Raw genomic sequence first — 27,500 nt, 5'->3', positions numbered from 1 at the left:
CCTTTTTCATACCATGAAATTTACTGCACGTTATTTATTTCTGAGCCGATTTATTTGCATATTTTTCTTTATTCCCCCCCAAAAAACCAACAAAAAAAACCCCAAACTTTTTTTTATAAAATGATGGGACGGACTATATAGTTGAATAGAATACTTTTGGGGTGATATCAAATATGTTCATTTCACACACACATAAAATTATTAAAAAAGAAATTGGGATTGAAGAAATAAAATGAACAAAAACACACAATATGAATACATGATTTACAAAACGAATCACAATAATTATAAAACAATTATAAAATACATGTCATTCTTTACAATATGAAATAAATCACACATTTCATTAAATTAAAAAATGTTAATTTTTTTTGTAGGAATACTGATTACACTCTTAAAAAATGGTACAAATTAAAAAGTTTATTTTCATTAACGACACCACTAGAGCACATTGATTTATTAATGATCGGCTATTGGATGTCAAACATTGGTAATTGTGACATGTAGGCCTAGGCTTAGAGAGGAAATCCGCACATTTTTCCCAGTAGCAAGGAGTCTTCTATATTCACCAATTTTCCACAGACAGGACAGTATATACCATGGCCTTTAATATACCAACTTTAAACTATGTTATAATAAAACGCTTGAATGTTTATATACTCTTCAAAAACAGTAGTGGGAACCTGAAATATTAATGTTATACGTTTTGACCACAGACATCCTAATAAAGAACGTTCAGGTCTGTTTATCAACACCACAAACACATTGCATAGTTTGCACATGCATCACGCAGTTTCCCCGTACACGTGCGTGGGGTGTCATTGTCGATTTAGAAAATTTCCAGGAAGGTCGATTAATCACTTTGGAAGATTAGTTTTGTCAATCGTTTTCATTTTGTTGGTCATACAGTTGTTACTGTTTTGTTTTTACTCATTTTTATTGTTTGAATTTGCAATTTACTGATAAAAAAACGTCAACTTTCAAATTTCACTTCTGACCCCAATCATCCTTCAAGATCTTTAGTGGTCATAAAACCTGCTGTAATACTGAACTACCGGTTGTAATGTTTGCCCAATTAATTCACTGTTATCATATAACCATTCCCCACAGTTAATATACCTTACAATTTTGGCAATCGTAAATTCTTATTAGAGTTCCCCTACCTTTTTTGAAGAGTATATTAATGTTGACCATCACTTCGGTTATGCATTTACATTATTTTGACACCCAGTAGCCGATGTATTTTTCATTCATTCATTCATTCATTCATTCATTCATTCATATACCAGTTATGAGTCACTGGTGGACACAGAGAGCAAAAAACCACCCATATAATAAAGTTAAAGTTTGTTTTGTTTAACGACACCACTAGAGCACTTGATGTATTAATCATCGGCTATTGGATGTCAAACATTTAGTAATTTTGACATATAGTCTTAGAAAGGAAACTCATAAATTTTTTCCATTAGTAGCAAGGGATCTTTTATATGCACCATCCCATAGACAGGATAGCACATACCACAATCTTTGATATACCAGTCGTGGTGCACTGGCTGGAACGAGAAATAGCCCAATCCCATATAATAAGACCACCTAGGGAATTCAATCGTTCGATCCAAGCACCCCAGGTGAGCACTCTACCCACTGAGCTAAATTCCGCTCCAGAAAATAATTAAGAATGCACAATGTAAAAAAAAAGAGAGTAGAAAATACGATTGCCAACCCCCACTCCACTTAGGTAAAATCCACCCTAAATATGTATAATAAAAACCTCGAATATTCCCTCAGTCTCTGCATAGTGAAAACATATAAACATATACACATATAAACAAAGATGACATCCTGATCCAAATGAAAATACAGACAGCCCCAATCTAATTAAAATTAGCTCCACTATTACATGTGGACCCAGTGGAGCTAATTTTAATCAGATTAACACAGCCCAAGACATCAAAGGGGGAGGGGGTACAGGGGCATGACCCCCCTAAAAATATTCTAAGTGCCCTCCTATTTACCCCTCTTTTAATTTCCCCCCCCATTGGGATGCCCTTTTGAGAGTTGGTCAATGTGCCGTTTTGCCATTAGTCCCCCACCCCCACCCCACCCCCTCACAAAATATTTCCAGGATCCGCTCTTGGATATGCTAAATACAAACAGGATGTAAGTTTTATGTCAACATTGTTCTGATTGGTCGAAAGTTAAAAAGTGAAACGTTTGTTTTGTTTAACGACACCACTGGGGCACATTGATTAAGTAATCATCGGCCATTGATGTCAAACATTTTGTAATTCTTAACTCGAATGCAACAAGATAATTTTTTATATGCACTTTCGCACAGATAGGAAAGCACATACCATCGCCTTAAACCAGTTGTGGCGCACTGGTCGGAACGAGAAAACCCCCAATTAGTTGAATGGATCCACAGAGGTGGTTCGATCCTGCGACGCAGGCACCTCAAACGAGCATTCAACCGCCTGAGCTAAATCCCGCCCCCTGATTGGTCGAATGCAAAAAGGAGCTGGTGTGCATATGAGGCTATTCATGTATTACGTAATACTCAATAAGTGGGGGGGGGGGGGGGGGGGGGATATAGGTCAAATGATATATTGCGTTATATAGGCAGGCCCGTAGGAACCGGGGGAGCGGGGCACATTAACATTAATGTTTGCCATTGTAACCAAAATCTGATATAGAGTTTGTACCCAACCCGTCAGTGTTACCCCCCCTCCCCCCCACACTCCCAAATCGTTCCTACGGGCCTGACAGGGGGTGGGTAGGTATTGAGGATGGAGTGTCTCCAAGTATTTTGGGGGTGTACCGTGTATAGTCTAGTATTACGGAGAAAAGGGCGGGTGTGTGTGTGCGTGTGTGTGTGTGTGTGTGTGTGTCTAAGTTTGACAACACGGTATTACATAATACTTGATTCCCCCGCCCATTGTATAATTTTCATCATATATCAATCGCGAAGTATACTGATGGACAGAAATGAGGGAACACATTAATAGTGACGGTAAATACTGTCTGCAATCTTCATTCACAGCATCAGGAATTTAACCTTGTTCCTGGCAGTCAGTCCCACACAACTGTCAGACATTCAATGCCACCTCACATTTCTTTTCTTTTTTTAAAACTACTCTAGCAGTAAATTATATTAGGTCTCAAATACCACGTGTGTCCCCCACCCCACCCCCATCAATATAATATGTCTCTTGAGATTCAGTTGTGAACATCGGGTCTTTTGATGGTGAACTGAAAATAAAGAACAATATATAAATTATAATATAAGTTAAAGTTTGTTTTGTTTAACGATACCACTAGAGCACATTGCATGTCAATCATTTGGTAATGTTTTTGACATAATATAGTCTTAAAGAGAAAATAAGTTACATATTTTTTCATTAGTTAAGGCTAAAGGCTAAAAGCACTTTACATGCACATTCAGAGCAAGCTGTTGTAGCGCACGCCTATACTGGGCACAGGGACCGGCCTTGGCCGGATCTCTCTGTCCAGGACAGGAAAAAGGTGTGTGTGTGGGGGGGGGGGGGGGGGGGGGGGGGGGTAGAGAAGGGACGCCTGCACTGACAAGTGCAAGGGAGCACCAGCAGTCCAAGTATTGGTGACAGGCGGAGTGTTTCATTAGTAGCATGGGATGTTTTGTATGCATCATCCCACAGACCGACCGCACATCAGGCGAGCGCTGTACCACTGGACTACGTCTCGTCCCCCTAAACCATAGTGTCAGGAAGTTAACCGTTTTACTAACATTCATTTACATATTAAATTTCTGTTACATTCATTACAACGTAACGTCATCCGATTGGTCCAGACGTAGCAACGGGAGTTTGTTCATTTTTCGATGAACGTAAAAATTACGTCGTCAGGGAACGTCATATGTGATGACGTCATTTTATATGGGCAAGTTGTCTTAATGAGCGTTATTGTTTATGGATAAAAAATAATTCAAAATAAAGTATGACGTTTTAGTGTTATTATTAGCCTGTATGATTCAAATTTAATTATAAGTATTGTCTGTTATTTCTTTTACGTTTATCTGGGTATGTCCAAAAAAATAATCATCCGCAAACTTATGTGAGAACGGCTTCGCTGATTTTTTTTGTTCATACCCCGTTGAACGTAAAAGAAACAACAGACAATCCTTAAACATATTACAGCTTTGTACTTTATACAAAAAAACCCTGATGACAATGGTGATGATGATGATGAATTATAATAACGATGGTGATATTATAACAATGGTGATGATATTGTAATGGCGATGGTGATGATGACGGTGAGGTTATGATGATGATGATGATGATGATGGTGGTGGTGGTGATGATGATGGTGGTGATGATATAATGATGATGGTGGTGATGGTGGTGATGATGGTGGTAATGGTGGTGGTGATGATGGTGGTGATGATGATGGTGGTGGTGATGATGATGATGATGATGGTAAAGATGATGGTGGTGGTGATGATGATGGTGGTGATGATGATATAATGATGATGGTGGTGATGGTGGTGATGATGATGGTGGTGATGATGATAATGATGATGGTGGTGATGGTGGTGGTGATGGTGGTGGTGATGATGATGGTGGTGATGATGATAATGATGATGGTGGTGATGATGGTGGTGATGGTGATGATGATAATGATGATGGTGGTAATGATGGTGATGATGACGAGGGTATGACGATGATATTATAATGATATGATAATAATGATGATATCAATGACGATGGTGGTAATGATAGTGGTCTTGATGATAATGACGATGGTGATGACGATGTTGAGGTTATAATGATTATATGATGGTGATGATGACGGTGATGATGATGATGGTGAAATTATGATGACGATGATGATAGTGATGGTGAGATTATGATGATGATGGTGATGATGAAGATATTATAATGATGATGCTCATGATGTTGATAATGATGTCATGGTGGTGGTAATGATGATGTTGATGATGATGGTGATGTTGTAGGTGAAGGTGAAGGAGGTGATGATGATGTTTATGATGATGATGATGATGTTATAATGATGATGATGTTGCTGATGACGATGTAATTTTACTCACTGTGGTCTCTGTGTTGATCAATTCATACACAGATTTTTTATCAGCTGCTGGGTTTTCCAGGAGAAGACTGTCATACGTTTCAGACTTTCCTGTCCCATGTTCAACATCACGTGGTGTGTCACGTGGTGTATCTGCGTCTTTACTAGTCCACTACAAATAAAAACATTAAAATAAATGAAGCAATGTCTATATGCATACATCAATGCATTTATCCATCCCTCCACCCATCATTGCACCTCTTCTTCCATCTGTATCTCGAACCCACCCTCTATTCAACATCCCTCCACCCATCATTGCACCTCTTCTTCCATCTGTATCTGCCTCCCACCCTCTATTCAACATCCTTCAATTCATCCCTCCACCCATCATTGCATCTCTTCTTCCATCTGTATCTCCCTCCAACCCTCTATTCAACATCCTTCCATTCATCCCTCCACCCATCATTGCACCTCTTCTTCCATCTGTATCTGCCTCCCACCCTCTATTCAACATCCTTCCATTCATCCATTCACCCATCCCTCCACCCATCATTGCACCTCTTCTTCCATCTGTATCTCCCTCCCACCGTCTATTCAACATCCTTCCATTCATCCCTCCACCCATCATTGCACCTCTTCTTCCATCTGTATCTCCCTCCCACCCTCTATTCAACATCCTTCCATTCATCCATCCCTCCACCCATCATTGCACCTCTTCTTCCACCTGTATCTCCCTCCCACCCTCTATTCAACATCCCTCCATCCCTCCACCCATCATTGCACCTGTTCTTCCATCTGTATCTCCCTCCCACTCTCTATTCAACATCCTTCCATTCATCCCTCCACCCATCATTGCACCTCTTCTTCCATCTGTATCTCCCTCCCACCCTCTATTCAACATCCTTCCATCCATCCCTCCACCCATCATTGCACCTCTTCTTCCATCTGTATCTACCTCCCACCCTCTATTCAACATCCTTCCATTCATCCATTCACCCATCCATCCCTCCACCCATCATTGCACCTCTTCTTCCATCTGTATCTCCCTCCCACCCTCTATTCAACATCCTTCAATTCATCCCTCCGCCCATCATTGCATCTCTTCTTCCATCTGTATCTCCCTCCCACCCTCTATTCAACATTCTTCCATTCATCCCTCCACCCATCATTGCACCTCTTCTTCCATCTGTATCTCGAACCCACCCTCTATTCAACATCCTTCCATCCATCCCTCCACCCATCATTGCATCTCTTCTTCCATCTGTATCTCCCTCCCACCCTCTATTCAACATCCTTCCATCCATCCCTCCACCCATCATTGCACCTCTTCTTCCATCTGTATCTCGAACCCACCCTCTATTCAACATCCCTCCACCCATCATTGCACCTCTTCTTCCATCTGTATCACCCTCCCACCCTCTATTCAACATCCCTCCACCCATCATTGCACCTCTTCTTCCATCTGTATCTCCCTCCCACCCTCTATTCAACATCCATCCACCCATCATTGCACCTCTTCTTCCATCTGTATCTCCCTCCTACCCTCTATTCAACATCCATCCACCCATCATTGCACCTCGTCTTCCATCTGTATCTCCCTCCCATCCTCTATTCAACATCCATCCACCCATCATTGCACCTCTTCTTCCATCTGTATCTCCCTCCCACCCTCTATTCAACATCCATCCACCCATCATTGCACCTCTTCTTCCATCTGTATCTCCCTCCCACCCTCTATTCAACATCCCTCCACCCATCATTGCACCTCTTCTTCCATCTGTATCTCCCTCAGACCCTCTATTCAACATCCTTCCATTCATCCATTCACCCATCGATCCCTCCACCCATCATTGCACCTCTTCTTCCATCTGTATCTCCCTCCCACCCTCTATTCAACATCCTTCCATTCATCCCTCCACTCATCATTGCACCTCTTCTTCCATCTGTATCTCCCTCCAACCCTCTATTCAACATCCTTCCATTCATCCATCCCTCCACCCATCATTGCACCTCTTCTTCCACCTGTATCTCCCTCCCACCCTCTATTCAACATCCACCCATCCATCCATCCCTCCCTCCACCCATCATTGCACCTCTTCTTCATTGCACCTCTTCTTCCATCTGTATCTACCTCCCACCCTCTATTCAACATCCTTCCATTCATCCCTCCACCCATCATTGCATCTCTTCTTCCATCTGTATCTCCCTCCCACCCTCTATTCAACATCCTTCCATTCATCCCTCCACCCATCATTGCACCTCTTCTTCCATCTGTATCTCCCTCCCACCCTCTATTCAACATCCTTCCATTCATCGATCCCTCCACCCATCATTGCACCTCTTCTTCCATCTGTATCTCCCTCCCACCCTCTATTCAACATCCCTCCATCCCACCACCCATTATTGCACCTGTTCTTCCATTTGTATCTCCCTCCCACCCTCTATTCAACATCCTTCCACCCATTCCTCCACATATCATTGCACCTCTCCTTCCATCTGTATCTCCCTCCCACCCTCTATTCAACATCCTTCCATTCATCCCTCCACCCATCATTGCACCTCTTCTTCCATCTGTATCTCCCTCCCACCCTCTATTCAACATCCTTCCACCCATCACTGCACCTCTTCTTCCATCTGTATTTCCCTCCCACCCTCTATTCAACATTCTTCCATCCATCATTGCACCTCTTCTTCCATCTGTATTTCCCTCCCACCCTCTATTCAACATCCCTCCACCCATCATTGCACCTCTTCTTCCATCTGTATCTCCCTCCCACCCTCTATTCAACATCCTTCCATTCATCCATCCACCCATCATTGCCCCTCTTCTTCCATCTGTATCTCCCTCCCACCCTCTATGCAACATCCCTCCATCCCTCCACCCATCACTGCACCTGTTCTTCCATCTGTATCTCCCTCTCACTCTCTATTCAACATCCTTCCATTCATCCCTCCACCCATCATTGCACCTCTTCTTCCATCTGTATCTCCCTCCCACCCTCTATTCAACATCCTTCCATCCATCCCTCCACCCATCATTGCACCTCTTCTTCCATCTGTATCTACCTCCCACCCTCTATTCAACATCTTTCCATTCATCCATTCACCCATCCATCCCTCCACCCATCATTGCACCTCTTCTTCCATCTGTATCTCCCTCCTACCCTCTATTCAACATCCTTCCATTCATCCCTCCACCCATCATTGCACCTCTTGTTGCATCTGTATCTCCCTCCCACCCTCTATTCAACATCCTTCCATCCATCCCTCCACCTATCATTGCACCTCTTCTTCCATCTGTATTTCCCTCCCACCCTCTATTCAACATCCCTCCACCCATCACTGCACCTCTTCTTCCATCTGTATCTCCCTCCCACCCTCTATTCAACATCCTTCCATTCATCCATCCACCCATCCATCCATCCATCCATCCATCCATCGATTCATAAATCCATCCATTCATCGATTCATAAATCCATCCATACATTCATTCATCCATCCATCCATCTACCCATCAATATCCATCCATCTTCTGTCCAATGGTTCACCCAAACTTCATTAATCCATCCATGCTAATTGAAAAGAGTAGCCCATGAAGTGGCGACAGCGGATTTCCTCTGTCAACATCTGTGTAACCATATGCCTGACTCCATATAACCGTAAATAAAATGTGTTGAGTGCATCGATAAATAAAACATTTTCTTCCTTCCTTCCTTCCTTCCTTCCTTCCTTCCTTCCATCCATCCATCCATTTAGTTTTCGAAGGGTGTTTCATTATGCAAGCACGCGAAATATATTTATTACACACCCGTTGGTGAAAACATCATTCACTATTTTTGATAACACATAATATAGTGTTAACATACATACGTGCGATAACATTCAGTGGCGTAGGAAGAAGGGGTGGGGGGTGGGGGTAGGGGTTGGGGGGCATCAGGTACTCACACACACACACACGGTCATCACCTAGGAGTAGACAGTCGTATGTCTAAAATGTCACTGACCCCCCCCCCCCCCCCCCCCGCTTCCTACGGCAGACCGGCCTCGGTGGCGTCGTGGTTAAGCCATCGCTCTACAGGTTGGTAGGTACTGGGTTCGGATCCCAATCGAGGCATGGGCTTTTTAATCCAGATACCGACTCCAAACCCTGAGTGAGTGCTCCGCAAGGCTCAATGGGTAGGTATAAACCACTTGCACCGACCAGTCATCCATAACTGGTTCAACAAAGGCCATGGTTTGTGCTATCCTGCCTGTGGGAAGCGCAAATAAAAGATCCCTTGCTGCTAATCGGAAAGAGTAGCCCATGTAGTGGCGACAGCGGGTTTCCTCTCAAAATCTGTGTGGTCCTTAACCATATGTCTGACGCCATATAACCGTAAACATAAATGTGTTGAGTGCGTCGTTAAATAAAACATTTCTTTCTTTCTTTCCTACGGCAGTAACATTTTAAAGACATACGACTGGCTGCTCCTAGGTGATGACTAGGTCACCAATGCTATACTATCCAATGAAAAAAAAGTACGGTCGAATTGATCACCCTGTGACGTACAAGTTAACCTGGAATTGACTTGTCTATGACGCACAAGTTAACCTGAAATTGACTTGTCTGTGACGCACAAGTTAACCTGAAATTGACTTGTCTGTGACGCACAAGTTAACCTGAAATTGACTTGTCTGTGACGCACAAGTTAACTTTAAGTGCTAAGGCAGTACATAGGTTCTAGTTGGAAAAGACGTTTACATTTATTTTTCTGTTTTCTGAAGATATCTAAGAAATAGAATACTACTTTCGTGTCCGTTAGATACCATTTGTCTTACATCTCGTTGTTTAAAATCATATCCAAGTCGCTTTCGCTCGTTGGATACGTTTTTAAACAACTCATTAAACTCGATAAACGGTACCTAACGACCGCTCATGTAGTATTCTCTATTTAATCAATCAATCATTATCTAGAATTACCCAACCGATCAAGATATTTAAACATCTTCCTCACTAAAAGAAATAATTCCATTAAACGTTGGATTTTCATCGGACTTAATATTGATGGGTGGGTGGGGGAGCATGCGTACCAGTACCTTACCCCCTGGATCCGCGCCTAGCTTCAGGAGTCATAGAAATGTCATATCAAGACGTCATCCATTTTTTTTTTTTTAGTTTTTAGTGTGAACGAAAATGTGGGTGTGGCGTACTAGGAGAAAATGGCACACGGACCAACTTGTGACTAAGGCAACCCAATGAAAATTACCCCCCCCCCCCCCCCCCCACCTAAAAAAAACCCAACCAGAAAACCTCCCACACCCCATAAAAAATAAACCAACAAAAAACCCAACACAAACAAAACAACAACAACAAAAATCCCAGAAACAAGCTAAAAAGAAGCTTTCGAATATATTTGTGTGGGGACTGGTCTTCTGGTTCAACCCATGTGTCCGCCTCTGGATGTAGTGGGGGAAAAAGGGGAGGGGTACCGGTATTGTAAATGCACTGGGGTTTACATAACAGTTTCTATACGTGCACATTTCACAACTGGCTGGCACGGTGTTGACACCGGCCTTGATGATTGATCGCGCGGTGAGTAAACAGCAACTGTAAGTAATTTAGTTAGGTCAGACATTTAGTTTGAATGAAATCACAGCCACAGCTCGAGTGTCCTATATGGACTGTACTATCCCACAGGCGACAATGTTAACGCATGTGGTTAAAAACAATAAATATCATAGCTCGAGTATTCTGAACATATCAGACCCTTTTGAAGGGCCCTTATGGGCAACCTAGGGAGAACACCCCAACACCAACTAGGTCCCAGTAACGAGCTACTCTCGGCATACTAAGTTCCAAAACATATATAGCTCCCCATTCCAATTCGGCAGACCGATAAAAAATGCGCCCAATTTCCTTCATTCTCTTTGGCATTAATCCTACGGGACATTCCAAATTTCATAGCATCAACCCCCCCCCCCCCTCCCCCGCCTGCTACCGATTCCGGTCGGGCTGCTGGTGCTCTCATGCACCTGCCAGTGCAGGCGGTCTCTTCTCCCACCCACCCCAACCCTTTCCTGTCCTGGACAAAGGAGCCGGCCGAGGTCGGCACCTATGCCCATGACAGAAGTGCACTACAACAGCTTGCTCTGAATGAGCACGTGAAACCCTCTGACCTGACCTGACCTGACTCTACCGTTCGAGAGCTAGACAGACATTTGTACGTTAAGCTCTGTGACGGCAGAGTACCCGGGCCATAATTATCAGTACTACAATCACTCCCTCAAAGGATTAACTAATGAATGAATGAATGAATGAATGAATGTTTAACGACACCCCAGCACAAAAATACACATCGGCTATTGGGTGTCACAAATGGTAAGTATATGAAAATATATATATATATATATATATTTATGAAAAACCACAGTGTAAGTTAATGGAAGCATTCACGGCTCATTTTCGATATAACCGGATGTTTTTACAACACCCCCTAGTTTCGCACAAAATAGTAGTACTTAGTTTTACAGGTATCCCATACATGTTTCAAGCACAAGGCTACTGGACACAATGGTACAAGATGAAATAAAAGTGCATACATTTATTGCGCAGATGAAACAAAAATATTTTGACAATGAACACTCACATTAATCACTAATGGCAGAACGTGTAGTATTAACTGCTTTATCAAAACTTTGATCCAGCCGAACGTTATTTGGTTTAGTACTATGTAGCCCAGTGGTAATGCGCTTGCCTGGGATCGATCCCCGTTGGTGGCCCATTGGGTTAATTCTCGTTCTAGCCAGTGCACCACGACTGGTATATCAAATACCGTGGTATGTGCTATCCTGTCTGTGAGATGGTGCATATAAAAGATTTCCTCTTTAAGACTATATGTCAAAATTACCAAATGTTTTACATCCAATAACCGTAGAATAATAAATCAATGTGCTCTAGTGGTGTCGTTAAACAAAACAAGGGCTAGAAGATACATAAGCGTACGGATCAGAGGGATCAACTGCCACGCACCCCACCCCCACCAGTGCTGGAGCAAATCTTCGCAATCGGACAAAAACCATGCATAACAATTATATGGCAGTCTTCCTGAAAAAGAGGGGCAAGATGTAACCCAGTGGTAAAACGTTCTGATGAGCGATCTGTCTAGGATCGATCCCTGTCGGTGGACCCATTGGACTATTTCTCGTTCCAGCCAGTACACCACGACTGGTCTAATAATGACCGTGGTATGTACGATCCTGTCTGTGGGATGGTGCATACAAAAGATCCCTTGCTACTAATTTAAAAAAAATATATAATTATGTTTGTGACCCTTACCCAACGGTAGTTAAGATGTGTTGAAGTGCATAATAAAAAAAAAAAGCCCAAATTATAAATAAATAAATAAACAAATAAACAAATAAATAAATACACAAAAATAAAATAAATACATTCAATTGTTTTTCTAAACAGGATTTTTGGAAATATTTCGAAATTTGAAAGGAGTGCATACCCACCACAGCTCCCAGCCCTCGATCCACTCCTGTATCTTATTATAATAATTATTATTATTATTATTATTATTATTATTAATATCATTATTATTTTATCCCACTGCCCCGTTTCCTTTCTCTCCTTTGAATTCCGTCTCATTTCTAACCCGATCTGGCAGTCAGTCCCTCCTATATTTCAACTTCGGTTGCTGTCCACCTCCACATCCCAACCCCTGTCTCTCCTGCATACTATTATATTTACCTCGCTGTCAGCGCCGCGGTTTGTCACTGGGCCGCCGAATGTGGTGCCACCTTTCACTGGTGAGTTGTCGTTATATCCCGACATTGCCATGGAAAAAGGTCGCCCTTCATCGTTCTCTTGGTAACTCGATTTATCGGCGGAAATTGAAATTGGCCGAAAATATTCAGATTTATTCTCGGCGAATATGCTGTAAAAAAATAACAAAAAAAATAAAATAATAATAATGTGTAAAGTTAAATTGTAAAGGTATATTTAATATAGGCCTGTTACATTATTTATTAAAGGGACCAACCCTAGTTTCAACGCGTGAAAATTAACATTAAGTTTAGTTAATCTACAAACCTGTAACACATTTAGATAAATTTACAACTGAGTGAAACATGAGTCTGTGACTTTGAAATGGTGAAATACCATCTAAAAATAGACTAAAACTCGACTCCATGACGGTTACTTCAAAGACGCAGGTGTGTGACTTTGAAATGGTGAAATACCATCTAAAAATAGACTAAAACTCGACTCCATGACGGTTACTTCTCAGACGCAGGTGTGTTTTAAAAAATATGAGAAATGCATTTTGTGATATTAACAACATCAGGATGACCAAAAACACTTCGAATGTACGGAAATGGATAATCTAAACAATAAAATCTAAGTAAAGTATGATTTCAGTTATGAAAAAACGGCTCTAATAGTAAAAACTACGCCTTAGTGTTTAAAAACTAGGTATATCCCTTTAATGTATATTTCTTCGCACGCACACACGCGCACACACGCACACGCACACATGCATACACCACACACACACACACACACACATACATACACACACACATACACACACACACACACACACACACAGAGGTACACACACATAGTTCTCTCTTTTTGAATTCTTTAATTTTTCTTTAATGTAGGAACTTTTTAAATTTTTATATATTCACCTTATTATTTAATCTCATTAAAATAAATCAATCAAAAACAAAAACTACAAAACCCCCACCATCATCAAAACGAACAAAGAAAAACTCCAAACAAAAGCAAAGAAACAAACACACACACAAAACCCCCCAACTAAAACAAATAAAAAGCTTGTCCAAGACAAAAAAAAATCACCCATCCAAAAAAAAATCCAAAATCCCACCAAAAACTATCTGAAAAAAGGACCTCCTTAATGCCACCAAACCCCCCGCACACCCCTAAACAAAACAGAAACAACAACAACAAAAAACCCCAAACAAACAAAGCAAACCACCAGCTTTAGACTTTTCATGCAGTATATATAAAACTCACTCGTCTGCTTTCCCCCGACTTCTGCAGTACAAACAGATTAGCGCGATCACCAGCAGAAGGATGATTCCTCCTCCAGTTCCTACAGCAATGGCGATGATTTCCTCAGACGTGAGGAGAAGTTTCTCACCGCGTATCTCACACCTGTCACCGCTGTACACATACTTGTCACTTGTCTTACATCTACAATAATATAAATCAAGTATCTCACACCTGTCACCGCTGTACACATACTTGTCACTTGTCTTACACCTACAATAATATAAATCAGTATCTCACACCTGTCACCGCATCTACAATAATATAAATCAAGTATCTCACACCTGTCACCGCTGTACACATACTTGTCACTTGTCTTACATCTACAATAATATAAATCAAGTATCTCACACCTGTCACCGCTGTACACATACTTGTCACTTGTCTTACATCTACAATAATATAAATCAAGTATCTCACACCTGTCACCGCTGTACACATACTTGTCACTTGTCTTACACCTACAATAATATAAATCAGTATCTCACACCTGTCACCGCATCTACAATAATATAAATCAAGTATCTCACACCTGTCACCGCTGTACACATACTTGTCACTTGTCTTACATCTACAATAATATAAATCAAGTATCTCACACCTGTCACCGCTGTACACATACTTGTCACTTGTCTTACATCTACAATAATATAAATCAAGTATCTCACACCTGTCACCGCTGTACACATACTTGTCACTTGTCTTACATCTACAATAATATAAATCAAGTATCTCACACCTGTCACCGCTGTACACATACTTGTCACTTGTATCTCTTACATCTACAATAATATAAATCAAGTATCTCACACCTGTCACCGCTGTACACATACTTGTCACTTGTCTTACACCTACAATAATATAAATCAAGTATCTCACACCTGTCACCGCTGTACACATACTTGTCACTTGTCTTACACCTACAATAATATAAATCAAGTATCTCACACCTGTCACCGCTGTACACATACTTGTCACTTGTCTTACATCTACAATAATATAAATCAAGTATCTCACACCTGTCACCGCTGTACACGTACTTGTCACTTGTCTTACATCTACAATAATATAAATCAAGTATCTCACACCTGTCACTGCTGTACACATACTTGTCACTTGTCTTACATCTACAATAATATAAATCAGTATCTCACACCTGTCACCGCTGTACACATACTTGTCACTTGTCTTACACCTACAATAATATAAATCAAGTATCTCACACCTGTCACCGCTGTACACATACTTATCACTTGTCTTACATCTACAATAATATAAATCAAGTATCTCACACCTGTCACCGCTGTACACATACTTATCACTTGTCTTACATCTACAATAATATAAATCAAGTATCTCACACCTGTCACCTGTACACATCATCCTTGTCTTACATCTACAATAATATAAATCAAGTCACACCTGTCACCGCTGTACACATATTTGTCACTTGTCTTACATCTACAATAATATAAATCAAGTATCTCACACCTGTCACCGCTGTACACATACTTATCACTTGTCTTACATCTACAATAATATAAATCAAGTATCTCACACCTGTCACCGCTGTACACATATTTGTCACTTGTCTTACATCTACATCTAAACGTGATAATTGAAAGGTATATGTTCCTATGTTCATATAGGGCGGGACGTAGACCAGTGGTAAAGCGCTCACTTGATGCGTGGTCGGTCTAGGCATCTGGGTCATCACCGTCTTTAAATTAATCCTTCCAAAAAGCTCACATATTGTTAACTCCAACGGGCGTGTAAGAAAATGGCTTAATTCATAACTTTTCTTCTCGTTCCAACCAGTGCACCACAACTGGTCAAAGACCGTGGTATGTGCTTTCCTGTCTGTGGGAAAGTGCATATATAAAGATCCCTTGCTACATTTGGATTGGAAACACCTTGCGGGTTTCCTCTGATGACTACGAGTCAGAATTACCAAATGTTTGACATCCAATCTCCGATGATTAATGAATCAATGTGCTACAGTGGTGTCGTTAAACGAAACAAACTTTTCGCACAGTACGATGTTACCATAATGTTGTTACCTGCATGACGTCGAACCATTTGCGATGACGTAACAGTCGCCATTGTCACAGCGGTCGTTTCTGCATTTCGGTTCACACCAGACTGTATTGTCTCCAAACCTGCACTGCTCGTTGATGGTACAAAGATTTTCAGCCTTGCAGACGTCACTAAGAGTTTCTTTAGCTGAATATAGAAAGAAAGAAATCAAAGGCGTCGAAAAGTGTCAGCAACATGAGGGGTCATTTATATATTAATTCCCCTTTACTTGGGGGTAGGAGGATTGTGGAGTGGACGCATATAGAAATTACTAATGTAAAAAAGTAATAAATGGATTCCAAAAGTAGAAGTGTTAATGTTCAAGTTGAGAAAGACACATGCACACACACGCACGCAGAGAGAGAGAAAGAGAGAGAGAGAGAGAGAGAGAGAGAGAGAGAGAGAGAGAGAGAGAGAGAGAGAGAGAGAGAGAGGCAGAGACAGAGGCAGAGAGAAAGAGACAGAGAGAGACAGAGAGAGAGAGAGGCAGAGACAGAGAGAAAGAGACAGAGAGAGAGAGAGAGAGAGAGAGAGAGAGAGAGAGAGAGAGAGAGAGAGAGAATTGGTGATCAATGTGCCCTTTTGCCCTTAGTCTCCTCCCTAAAATTAATTCATGGGTCTGCCCTTGAAAATAAAGGCTTTTAAAAAAAACTCATTCGTTTTAAAAAGTAATTTGCAATAAATTACATTCCATGGGTACAATATACAAATATCAATATTCTAAGCACAAACTGTAAGTTTCATTCAGAAATACGGTGCTATATTTCAGAAGGAAGGAAATGGTTTATTTAACGACGCACTCAATACATTTTATTTACGGTTATATAGCGTAGGACATATGGTTAAAGACCACACAGATATTGAGGGAGAAAACCCGCTGTCGCCACTTCATGGGCTACTCTTGTTTGATTAACAGTAAGGGATCTTTTATATGCACCATCCCATAGACAGGATAGCACATACCACGTTTTACCAGTCATGGTGCACTAGCTGGAACGAGAAATAACCCAAAGGCCCCACTTACGGGAATCGATCCCAAACCGACTGCGCATCAAGCGAGCGCTTTACCACTGGGCTATGTCTCGCCTCATTTTACAATGAATGTTCATCTATAGAAACCTAATTCGTATTACCTTTAATGAGATCTTTGGCCATTTCTTCATTCAGATACGCCGTATCAGCCTGAGATTCGTTTAGCTTGATAGATGTCAAAGCTTTAGTAACAGTGTTATTGATGTAGTTAATAATATCGTCCCTGTTGCCTTGGTCGGTACGTAGTTGAGTTAACACGTTATAGGCTCCAATGATGCTCCCTTCTCTGTGTATCAAACAATATCAAAGGCATAGTGTCACTATACTATACAATCACAACTAGAGATTTAATATATTCAAAATATCGCCTATTCATATTATAACACAATTAAACTAAAACAAAATACGTTCACAACTACAGTTTTAATAGATTAAAATATCGTCTCTTCATAATATAACACTATTTACTAAAGCAAAATACTACTACAGTTTTAATAGATTAAAATATCGTCTCTTCATAATATAACACTATTTACTAAAGCAAAATACTACAACTAGTTTTAATAGATTAAAATATCGTCTCTTCATAATAATAACACTATTTACTAAAGCAAAACACTAATACAGTTTTAATAGATTAAAATAGCGTCTCTTCATAATATAACACTATTTACTAAAGCAAAAACTACTACAGTTTTAATAGGTTAAAGTGTCGTCTCTTCATAACATAACACTATTTACTAAAGCAAAATACTACTACAGTTTTAATAGATTAAAATGTCGTCTCTTCATAACATAACACTATTTACTAAAGCAAAATACTACTACAGTTTTAATAGGTTAAAATGTCGTCTCTTCATAACATAACACTATTTACTAAAGCAAAATACTACTACAGTTTTAATAGGTTAAAATGTCGTCTCTTCATAACATAACACTATTTACTAAAGCAAAATACTACAACTACAGTTTTAATAGATTAAAATATCGCCTCTTCATAATATAACACTATTTACTAAAGCAAAATACTACTACAGTTTTAATAGATTAAAATATCGTCTCTTCATAATATAACACTATTTACTAAAGCAAAATACTACAACTAGTTTTAATAGATTAAAATATCGTCTCTTCATAATAATAACACTATTTACTAAAGCAAAACACTAATACAGTTTTAATAGATTAAAATATCGTCTCTTCATAATATAACACTATTTACTAAAGCAAAAACTACTACAGTTTTAATAGGTTAAAATGTCGTCTCTTCATAACATAACACTATTTACTAAAGCAAAATACTACTACAGTTTTAATAGATTAAAATGTCGTCTCTTCATAACATAACACTATTTACTAAAGCAAAATACTACTACAGTTTTAATAGGTTAAAATGTCGTCTCTTCATAACATAACACTATTTACTAAAGCAAAATACTACAACTACAGTTTTAATAGATTAAAATATCGCCTCTTCATAACATAACACTATTTACTAAAGAAAATACTACTACAATTTTAATAGATTAAAATATCGTCCCTTCATAATATAACACTATTTACTAAAGCAAAATACTGCTACAGTTTTAATAGATTAAAATATCGTCTCTTCATAATATAACACTATTTACTAAAGCAAAATACTGCTACAGTTTTAATAGATTAAAATATCGTCCCTTCATAATATAACACTATTTACTAAAGAAAATACTACTACAGTTTTAATAGATTAAAATATCGTCCCTTCATAATATAACACTATTTACTAAAGCAAAATACTACTACAGTTTTAATAGATTAAAATATCGTCTCTTCATAATATAACACTATTTACTAAAGCAAAATACTGCTACAGTTTTAATAGATTAAAATATCGTCCCTTCATAATATAACACTATTTACTAAAGCAAAATACTACTACAGTTTTAATAGATTAAAATATCGTCCCTTCATAATATAACACTATTTACTAAAGCAAAATACTACTACAGTTTTAATAGATTAAAATATCGTCTCTTCATAACATAACACTATTTACTAATAATCTAATGCTATTTCAATGTCACTGACTCATGTTTCACTCTATTATAACCTTTCCCAAATGTGTTACAGGTTTGTAGATTAACTAAACCTTGGGTCCAATTTACTGGTTGAAACTAGAGTCTGCGACTTTAAGAATTATGTCTAGAGTTTGCTGCCATGGTAAGACGTTTCCGAGTAATACAATTTTATAAATAAAATTAGACACTAAATCTTGTATTTCTGATCGTACTAATATTTGTAAATAGTCCAAACTGGAGTTCGTCTCACAATAATTTCGTATGTAAGAAAAACAAAACAGATATTAGGAAATAAAATGAATGACATGGGATGACATGGATTTCACTCCATCATGGTTCAGTTAAGGTGATGCGATAGCTAGTTTTGGTTTCCAACCATTAAATGTCATTTTTATTTGTTATCCATTTTTTTAAAATAGAAATAAGGTCATTAAATCCGTGACAGTGTGCCTTTAAATACATTTATATCCATAAAATATTAGTAGTCCTAGTGTCAAACTTCATTTTATTTCCTAATATCTGTTTTGTTTTTCTTACAGCTTTAAGCTGTATCCTAACCAGAGGCTAGTGACGCGAGCGATTATTTTAGAAATCATTGATTTCAATCATCGTATCCCATCCGCACGCGTACGGCGCGACATATAAATCTGTCGCATCGCACGCGTGCGGTTAGGATGCGTCAGTTGTAAAATAATCGCTCGCGGCCTGTTAGGATACAGCATTTTTATTTTGAAGTCTTAAAGGGACATTCCAGAGTTTGCTGCATTGCAAGATGTTTCAGACCAATAAAATGTTTCTACGATTAAACTTACATATTAAATATACTTTCTTGTTTCGAATATCAGTGTCTGTATATTCAATGTGTTTCTGGTCGTCTTAATATTTGTAAATAGCCCAAACTCGATTTTGTTTTCAAATAATTTCGTATGTACGAAATATTTTTATTTTTGGAAATAAAATGAAATTTAACCTAGTACAAATATTAGTACTATCAGAAACACGTTTAATTTACAGCCACTAATATTTTATGCAGTAAAAATATATTTGATATGTAATTACAATCGTTAAAAAGTCTTTGTTAGTCGATGACATCTTAAACATTGCAGCAAAGTCAGGAATGTCCCTTTAACGATTGCAACAAACTCAAGACAGTCTTTTTAACAACTTATTGAGGATGTGTAAAGCCACTGCAGACTTCTCTCTTATTAACCCCCATCAACTAGCCCCAGACTTTTATCCCCCCCCCCCCCCCCCCCCCCCCCCCCGATAGACAACTTATTGAGGATGTGTAAAGCCACTCCAGACTTCTCGTTCAAACGTGAAGGTACATATAACCGTTTCCTGGCATCTGATGGGGAACAAATGTAGAGGTTTCCTCTTACGACTGTGTGCCAGAATTATCAACGGCCCAACGGCAGCTTGTTTGAAACTTATGCTGATTAAGCTAGTGTCAGACTGTCAACTGCCAGCAGAAAGTTGCCCAACTCAACGGTTGCGTTGTAATGTTCCCAACTCCCGACTCAAGACGGGTGCGCTCAGATATATAGAATATTAGGTTACTACGTTTTGATATCGTGGTTATTTGGCGAGGTTTAGATAACGGTGTAACAGGCGAGCTTTAGCGAGCCTGTTACACCGTTATCGAACCTCGCCAAATAACCACGATATCAAAACGTGGTAACCTGATATTTTTTAATCATGCAACCCTTTCAAGTTATATTTTTGTAATATGTTTCAGTCAAATCGGTATAGAAACTATTAGTTTTATCGTGTAGAAACTACTTGTGGAAGTCGGACAATAGAGGTGCCCAAAAGCATCTTGGGAATGACATAGCCAGCCGAAAAGTTATGTGTTTCCAAATTTTAAATAAAATACTTTGATTATGTTTCAAAGTCTGTTGTGTCACTTTCCAATTTGTGTACCTTTTTCTGTGAAAATAAACTCAAGTTTATGTGTGACCTGAAGATCTACATCACTGGCTGCTAGTATAGTGACTGTGACGTCAGACGCTGTTATCAATGAAAACATTCTTTGCAGGAAGCTACTTGCGTTTTTGTTTCAAGATGTTTAAATGAAAACGCTGGCTAGTTCCGAATGGGAGCGAATAATGGAGAATTGAAAAATAAAAGGTAATTTGATGTTACCAGAAGTGTAAATGTTATATTTATTTATGCAGTTCAACAATTATTGCTGTAAATAGATGTTTGAAAAATGAGAAAACGATCTACCCGGAAATTGAGCAAACATTCGTCATGCGCACAACTCATTTCCTAGTGAAATAATAGCACTTCCTAGTGACATGATATCACTTCGAATTATCAGGTAGGGGTTATAAGGTCAACAGGAAGCATGGTTGCATGATAATAACAATTAATGTGTTATACGACGAGAATCGAGTTGTAAGAGCACTCAGACTAGCAACTGGACAGTCGTAGAAGTCGTGACATCAGAAAGTTGGCCAACATTCATCTGGCAGCTGGTAGTCTGATCCTAGCATTATAAGGACAAAAATAAATTAAAATGTATGAATTACTCTACTGTATTCATAATCATTCTCTGAGAATCCAGACGTCGGCTCCAGGGTGATTGCCGCGGTTACTGTGCCCTGTCGACGTAATTAACTCGAGATACCAGTTTAATAAATAAATAAAAATTATATTCGTGTCTTTATTGTTTGTTTAATTTTTGTTTTGTTTTTATTGTTTTTGTTGCTGTTGTTGAACCAATTCAGAAACCACCTTACAAACACTTTGCATGTATCACGAAGCGCATTGTGATGTTTAGATGTTGAACTTCATGATACTTTCATATCCCACCGTACCATTTGTTAGTTTTTTATAATACAATTTCAAGCTTTGTTAAGTTTCTTTTGAACGTCAGTATAGAAGGAAAAACTAGATCTAAAAGGATTTTTTTTTTTTTAATGAAACATGAAGAAAAATAATACGTTTCAACAGTAACACTACTGATCTGGAACGGTGGATACGCATACTTAAGTAGTATGGATATGGGTGTCGTAGATTGCAAGTCGATTACCATACGAGACGAGGAAAAACGTTCTCTAACGCTGGCTAATGTCTGAACTGGGACTGGGAAACTCTTTTTACGTGCCCCTATCCACAGAGGTTCAGGCACGCCCACCACGGATTTAGCCTCTGACTTCGCCAGTGACTAACCCCGGAGCAGGAGGGGGGGGGGGGGGTAAGTTTGAGGTGGGCGGAATTTGGAATAAAGCCATTTAGTAAGGTCGACGCGAGCAGACACTTCGTAAACTTGAAGTACACCGAGTGGGAGCCGTGCTCTGATTGGCTGAATTTCGATTCCTCGGTGAAGCCTGTATTTTACCTAAGTCTACAAAGAGTAACCAGGGCCGTACCCTCCGGGGGGGGGGGGGGGCAAGGGGGGCAGCTGCCCCCCCTGAGAATCTTGTCCTTTTTTTTTTTTAATATATCTCCAGTAATAGCATAGAAATGTTTAATCTTTATAGTATGATTTTGGTCAGGGTACGGCCCTGGTAACTGCATCCAAAACATGTCCGGACTCTAAAATTTAACCCAAAATAGTTAAGACTGCTCAGCCAAAAGGTTTTTAAGGTGATTGTGAGCAATTGAACGGGCGCCAAAATAAAATGCGTTAGACTACTTATAAAAAAATAAACATAAGAATTTAGAACTGCTTCCAAAACGTTTAAAGTCTAACTAGCCCAAAAAAAGAGGTTGTTACCTGTCCTAGGAAAGGTTGTTAGCGGGGATGTCGTCACGAAGAGGCGATGAATAGGGACGAGTCCAGATGGGTGAGGGCGTACCGGTTTGCGGACTTGGCGATGCTCTCGGTGATTGGACGGTAGTCATCCCCGGCAACGGTCTTGATGACGCGGTGGATGGTCGGGTTGTCCATTTCATCGAGAAGCATCCCTTGGTTGAAAAGTCCCTTCCGGCGAACGGTAAGGCAGATCCCTCGCCCATCGTTTATCGTGATCCTACGCACCGAGAACTCTCCCTCAGTTCGTGGCAGAGGTTGGTAGGACTCCGGAGTCGGTCCACAAAGGAGCTGACGGACATCCCCAATGTTGGTCTTGACCAGCCTGGAGTAGCGTGTTGGGAGCTTGCCGGCCTGCAGTGACCAAGGTTCTTCAGGGGGCTGGTCGTTCACTGGAGATGATGTAGGTGGGGGCGGTTGTATCGGCGGACTTGGCTTGGCTGTCTGGTCGCCTGGTGACACCATCGCCTTTCGTTTTCCAACGAGTACCAGTCGGGCCTGGGTCTCTACAGCGCCACTCTTCCTGGGTGGGGGTGGCATCGCTGGAATCCCGGGGGTTGAAGTAGTCGGAGTTGTTGGTGGCGACTCCATCTGGGCCTGGTTAGGGACCGTGTCCGCCACTGGCGAGTCGACGACTGTATCCTGCAAAGCTGGATCAGCTGGCCTCGCTGGTATTGACTTGGGCTTGGGGGATTCAACGGGAAAAGTCGCCGCCGGTAGTTGAGCTACCGGTTTTGACCTCCCCCGGTCCGCCCCTGGCACGTCCGTCTTCCTCCTCCTTCTCCTCCTAGTTGGTTTCTTTACCGGGTCGCCGTACACCAAAGTCACGGTTGCCCGTGACCCGGTGTACGCGACGCGGTACTCCAATAGCACTCCATATGTTGTTATGAGTCCCCCCAGGTGGGGGGGGGGGGGGGGGGGGTGTTAACTCCAGAGAGCATGAACATACGTCCTGCTTCATCGTAACAAGAATTAGGAATGCAAGAATCGACTGCAAGAATCGACTGCAAGAATCGACTGAATGTCTGAACTAGGCTGATATGTGATACGTTTTTGTTTATATAGTTCCTCGTCGTATGAATAGGAGGCTTATTCACGGGTCATGTCTAGTGATATTCGCCACAACAAAGGGCGTACGGGGAAGAACATCCTGGTTGATAGTCGTAAAGCCACCGCCGAGTAGAGTATTAATGATTTTATACCTCAATACCTGGCCTTAAAGGTACACATTCCTCTGTAATTACCTCACATTTAATCTACCTGAGGAAAATGGGAGTGTCCCATGATACTTGAGAGGTTTATTTATGAACGTTTTTATTAGCAACTCCCATTTTGTTTTATTGTATCCTGTATTGGTTTTAACTTATAGCATATACTGCATAACAACTGTATCCTAAATAAAAATATATTGAAGTCGCAGATCCTAAATTGAAAATTAATATATCTTTAAAAAGTAGACTAGATCTCGTCTCCATAACCGTTACGTCTCAGAGGTACGTGCATTTTTTATTATTAAAAACACCAGAATGACCAGAAACACTTCGGATGTACGGAAATGGATAATCTAAACAATATAATGTCTGATTTCAGTTATAAAAAAATGGCTCTAATCGTAAAAAATACGTTGCAGTGTTTAACAACTAGGGTATGTCTCTTTAATTTATTAACAGTAGATAAGAGAATTTGAACAAATAATCAGTCTTTAATATAATTTTTTTTTTTAAATCTCTAGAAATTTTAGCTTTAAAACAAAGATTATATAATTCTCACCTAAATCCGGTAACATACAGATATTTAAAGCCCGGCGTACTTTGGTAGACTTTTGTGAGCTGAAAAAATGAAATAAAACGTTATTAGTATACGCGGGCTGGATTTTGCTTCGTAAGCTGTGAGAAAAGCTAATGGGGTGTGTTAAACCAGTTTATTTTAATTACTACAAACAAAGAATATTTGTGTGTATGTGTGTGTGTGTGTGTGTGTGTGTGTGTGTGTGTGTGTGTTTGCGTGCGTGCGTGCGCGCGCTTATGTGTGTTTTGTTTTGTTGAGATTTTTCGTGGGTTTTGTTTTGTGTTTTTGTGGAATTTAAAAAAACAACTTATGGTGTCACGACTGAGTTAGCCAACTCACCGATCTCTCGACTTCTATACGACTGTTCAGTTTCTAATCTAAACACTCTTACAATTCGATTCTCGTCGTATACCAAAAAGTTGAAGTTAGTTTTGTTTAACGACACCACTTAAGCACATTGATTTACTAATCGTCGGCTATTGGATGTCAAACATTTTGTAATTTTTACATATAGTCTTAGAGAGGAAACCCGCTACATGTTTCCATTAGTAGCAAGGGATCTTTTATATGCACCATCCTACATACAGGATAACACGGCCTTTGATATACCAGTCGTGGTGCATTGGTTGGAAAGAGAAATATCCTAATGGGGATCGATCCTAGAACGACCGCGCATCAGGCGAGCGCTTTACCACAGGCCTATCTCCCGCATCCCTCGTCGTATACAATCCCTACGACTGATTAGTTGTTGGAAGTGGGGAAAATTACAACGCAACTGTCGGATTGGCCAACTCCGTCGTGACAGGTGATAGTCTGAAACTAGCATTACTCATTTGCTAACTTACTTCTAGTTGCAGTGTTCTTGAATAATTTAAAAACAGAGGCGATCCTGGATTGGACAGATCGTTTGTGAAATCTACGTCAAACTTGATGGAAAAGGACAACTTAAAGTGTGCTTGCCCTAAAAATAAAATCAACATGGCAAAAAATAATTCAGCAGCTGCTGCTAATAATAATAATAATAATAATAATAATAATGTGATGATGATGATGATGATGACAATGATGATGGTAGTGACAATGGTAATGGCGGTAGTGTTGACGACGACGACATCGACGATGATGATTAAGAAAATGGTCTCCACGGTAGTATTTTCCACGGCAATTTTGCAGTTAATGTGTAAAACAGGAGGTTAATTTATCAGTTTTGAAAAAGTAAATCGTAGAAAATTGAAAGTTTTACAGCAACATAAATGTCGCGGAAAATTGCTGGTTAATTAGCAGGGTTGTATGATAGTACCTGTACTACAATGAAACTATTACATACCAGTGTTTGGTCTTCTTGTTGTAACGTCAGACGCTTTGGGTACTGTTGTCGTCATCACCTCGGTTGATGATGTAATTATTTCACTTGATCCCGATGATGTCGTGTTGTCTGTGATAGTAGTCGTTAATTCTGTGTCGTTACTTGATGGCGTGACATTCGTTGTGGCTGCTGTTGATGACGCCGTGTCATTAGTGGTGGCTGCAGTTGATGACGCAGTGTCATTAGTGGTGGCTATGGTTGATGAGGCTGTGTCATTAGTGGTGACTGCGGTTGATGACGCAGTGTCATTAGTGGTGGCTGCAGTTGATGACGCAGTGTCATTAGTGGTGGCTGCAGTTGATGACGCAGTGTCATTAGAGGTGGCTGCAGTTGATGACGCAGTGTCGTTAGTGGTGGCTGCAGTTGATGGCGCAGTGTCATTAGAGGTGGCTGCAGTTGATGACGCAGTGTCATTAGAGGTGGCTGCAGTTGATGACGCAGTGTCATTAGTGGTGGCTGCAGTTGATGACGCAGTGTCAGTGGTGGCTGCAGTTGATGAAGCAGTGTCATTAGAGGTGGCTGCAGTTGATGACGCAGTGTCATTAGTGGTGGCTGCAGTTGATGACGCAGTGTCGTTAGTGGTGGCTGCAGTTGATATCGCAGTGTCATTAGAGGTGGCTGAAGTTGATGACGCAGTATCATTAGAGGTGGCTGCAGTTGATGACGCAGTGTCATTAGTGGTGGCTGCAGTTGATGACGCAGTGTCAGTGGTGGCTGCAGTTGATGAAGCAGTGTCATTAGATGTGGCTGCAGTTGATGACCCAGTGTCATTAGTGGTGGCTGCAGTTGATGACGCAGTGTCATTAGATGTGGCTGCAGTTGATGACGCAGTGTCATTAGAGGTGGCTGCAGTTGATGACGCAGTATCATTAGATGTGGCTGCAGTTGATGACGCAGTGTCATTAGTGGTGGCTGTAGTTGATGTAGTGTCATCAGTTGTGGTAGCGTTTGATGTCATTTCTGACACTGTTATCAGAGTTGATAAAATAATAAACCCCAGCATGGCCAGTCGTCTTCTGTTACCTAAGTAAATAAATAAATATACATATACATATACTTATATATATGTATATGTATATGTATATGTATATCTGTGTATATGTATATCTATGTATATGTATATGTGTATGTGTATGTGTATGTCTATATATACACATCTCTCTCTCTCTCTCTCTCTCTCTCTCTCTCTCTCTCTATATATATATATATATATATATATATATATATATATATATATATATATATATATATATATATAGAGAGAGAGAGAGAGAGAGAGAGAGAGAGAGAGAGAGA

The 27,500-nt window shown here is 40.1% G+C and overlaps 1 protein-coding gene across 1 annotated transcript in view; it reads right to left on the bottom strand.

Moving 5' to 3' along the window:
• Window positions 1-2,382: 2,382 nt before the first annotated feature.
• The window catches only part of LOC121387057 (putative GPI-anchored protein pfl2), a 29,345-nt gene continuing 4,227 nt past the window's right edge, over window positions 2,383-27,500 (bottom strand). Inside the window, exons 3-11 of the mRNA XM_041518067.1 lie at window positions 26,166-27,227; window positions 25,684-25,799; window positions 24,821-24,879; window positions 17,332-17,516; window positions 16,183-16,345; window positions 14,087-14,266; window positions 12,797-12,983; window positions 5,087-5,236; window positions 2,383-3,249 (exon numbers count right to left, since the gene is read on the bottom strand). Coding sequence (XP_041374001.1) covers window positions 3,217-3,249; window positions 5,087-5,236; window positions 12,797-12,983; window positions 14,087-14,266; window positions 16,183-16,345; window positions 17,332-17,516; window positions 24,821-24,879; window positions 25,684-25,799; window positions 26,166-27,227 — 2,135 coding nt within the window. The 3' untranslated portion in view covers window positions 2,383-3,216. The remainder of the gene's footprint in view (window positions 3,250-5,086; window positions 5,237-12,796; window positions 12,984-14,086; window positions 14,267-16,182; window positions 16,346-17,331; window positions 17,517-24,820; window positions 24,880-25,683; window positions 25,800-26,165; window positions 27,228-27,500) is intronic.

The sequence above is a fragment of the Gigantopelta aegis genome, chromosome 13 (assembly GCF_016097555.1).
Source record: "Gigantopelta aegis isolate Gae_Host chromosome 13, Gae_host_genome, whole genome shotgun sequence".
In the NCBI taxonomy this organism is placed as follows: Eukaryota; Metazoa; Mollusca; class Gastropoda; order Neomphalida; family Peltospiridae; genus Gigantopelta; species Gigantopelta aegis.
The sequence above is the reverse complement of the archived record's forward strand: the minus strand, read 5'-3'. Positions and strand labels throughout refer to the sequence as shown.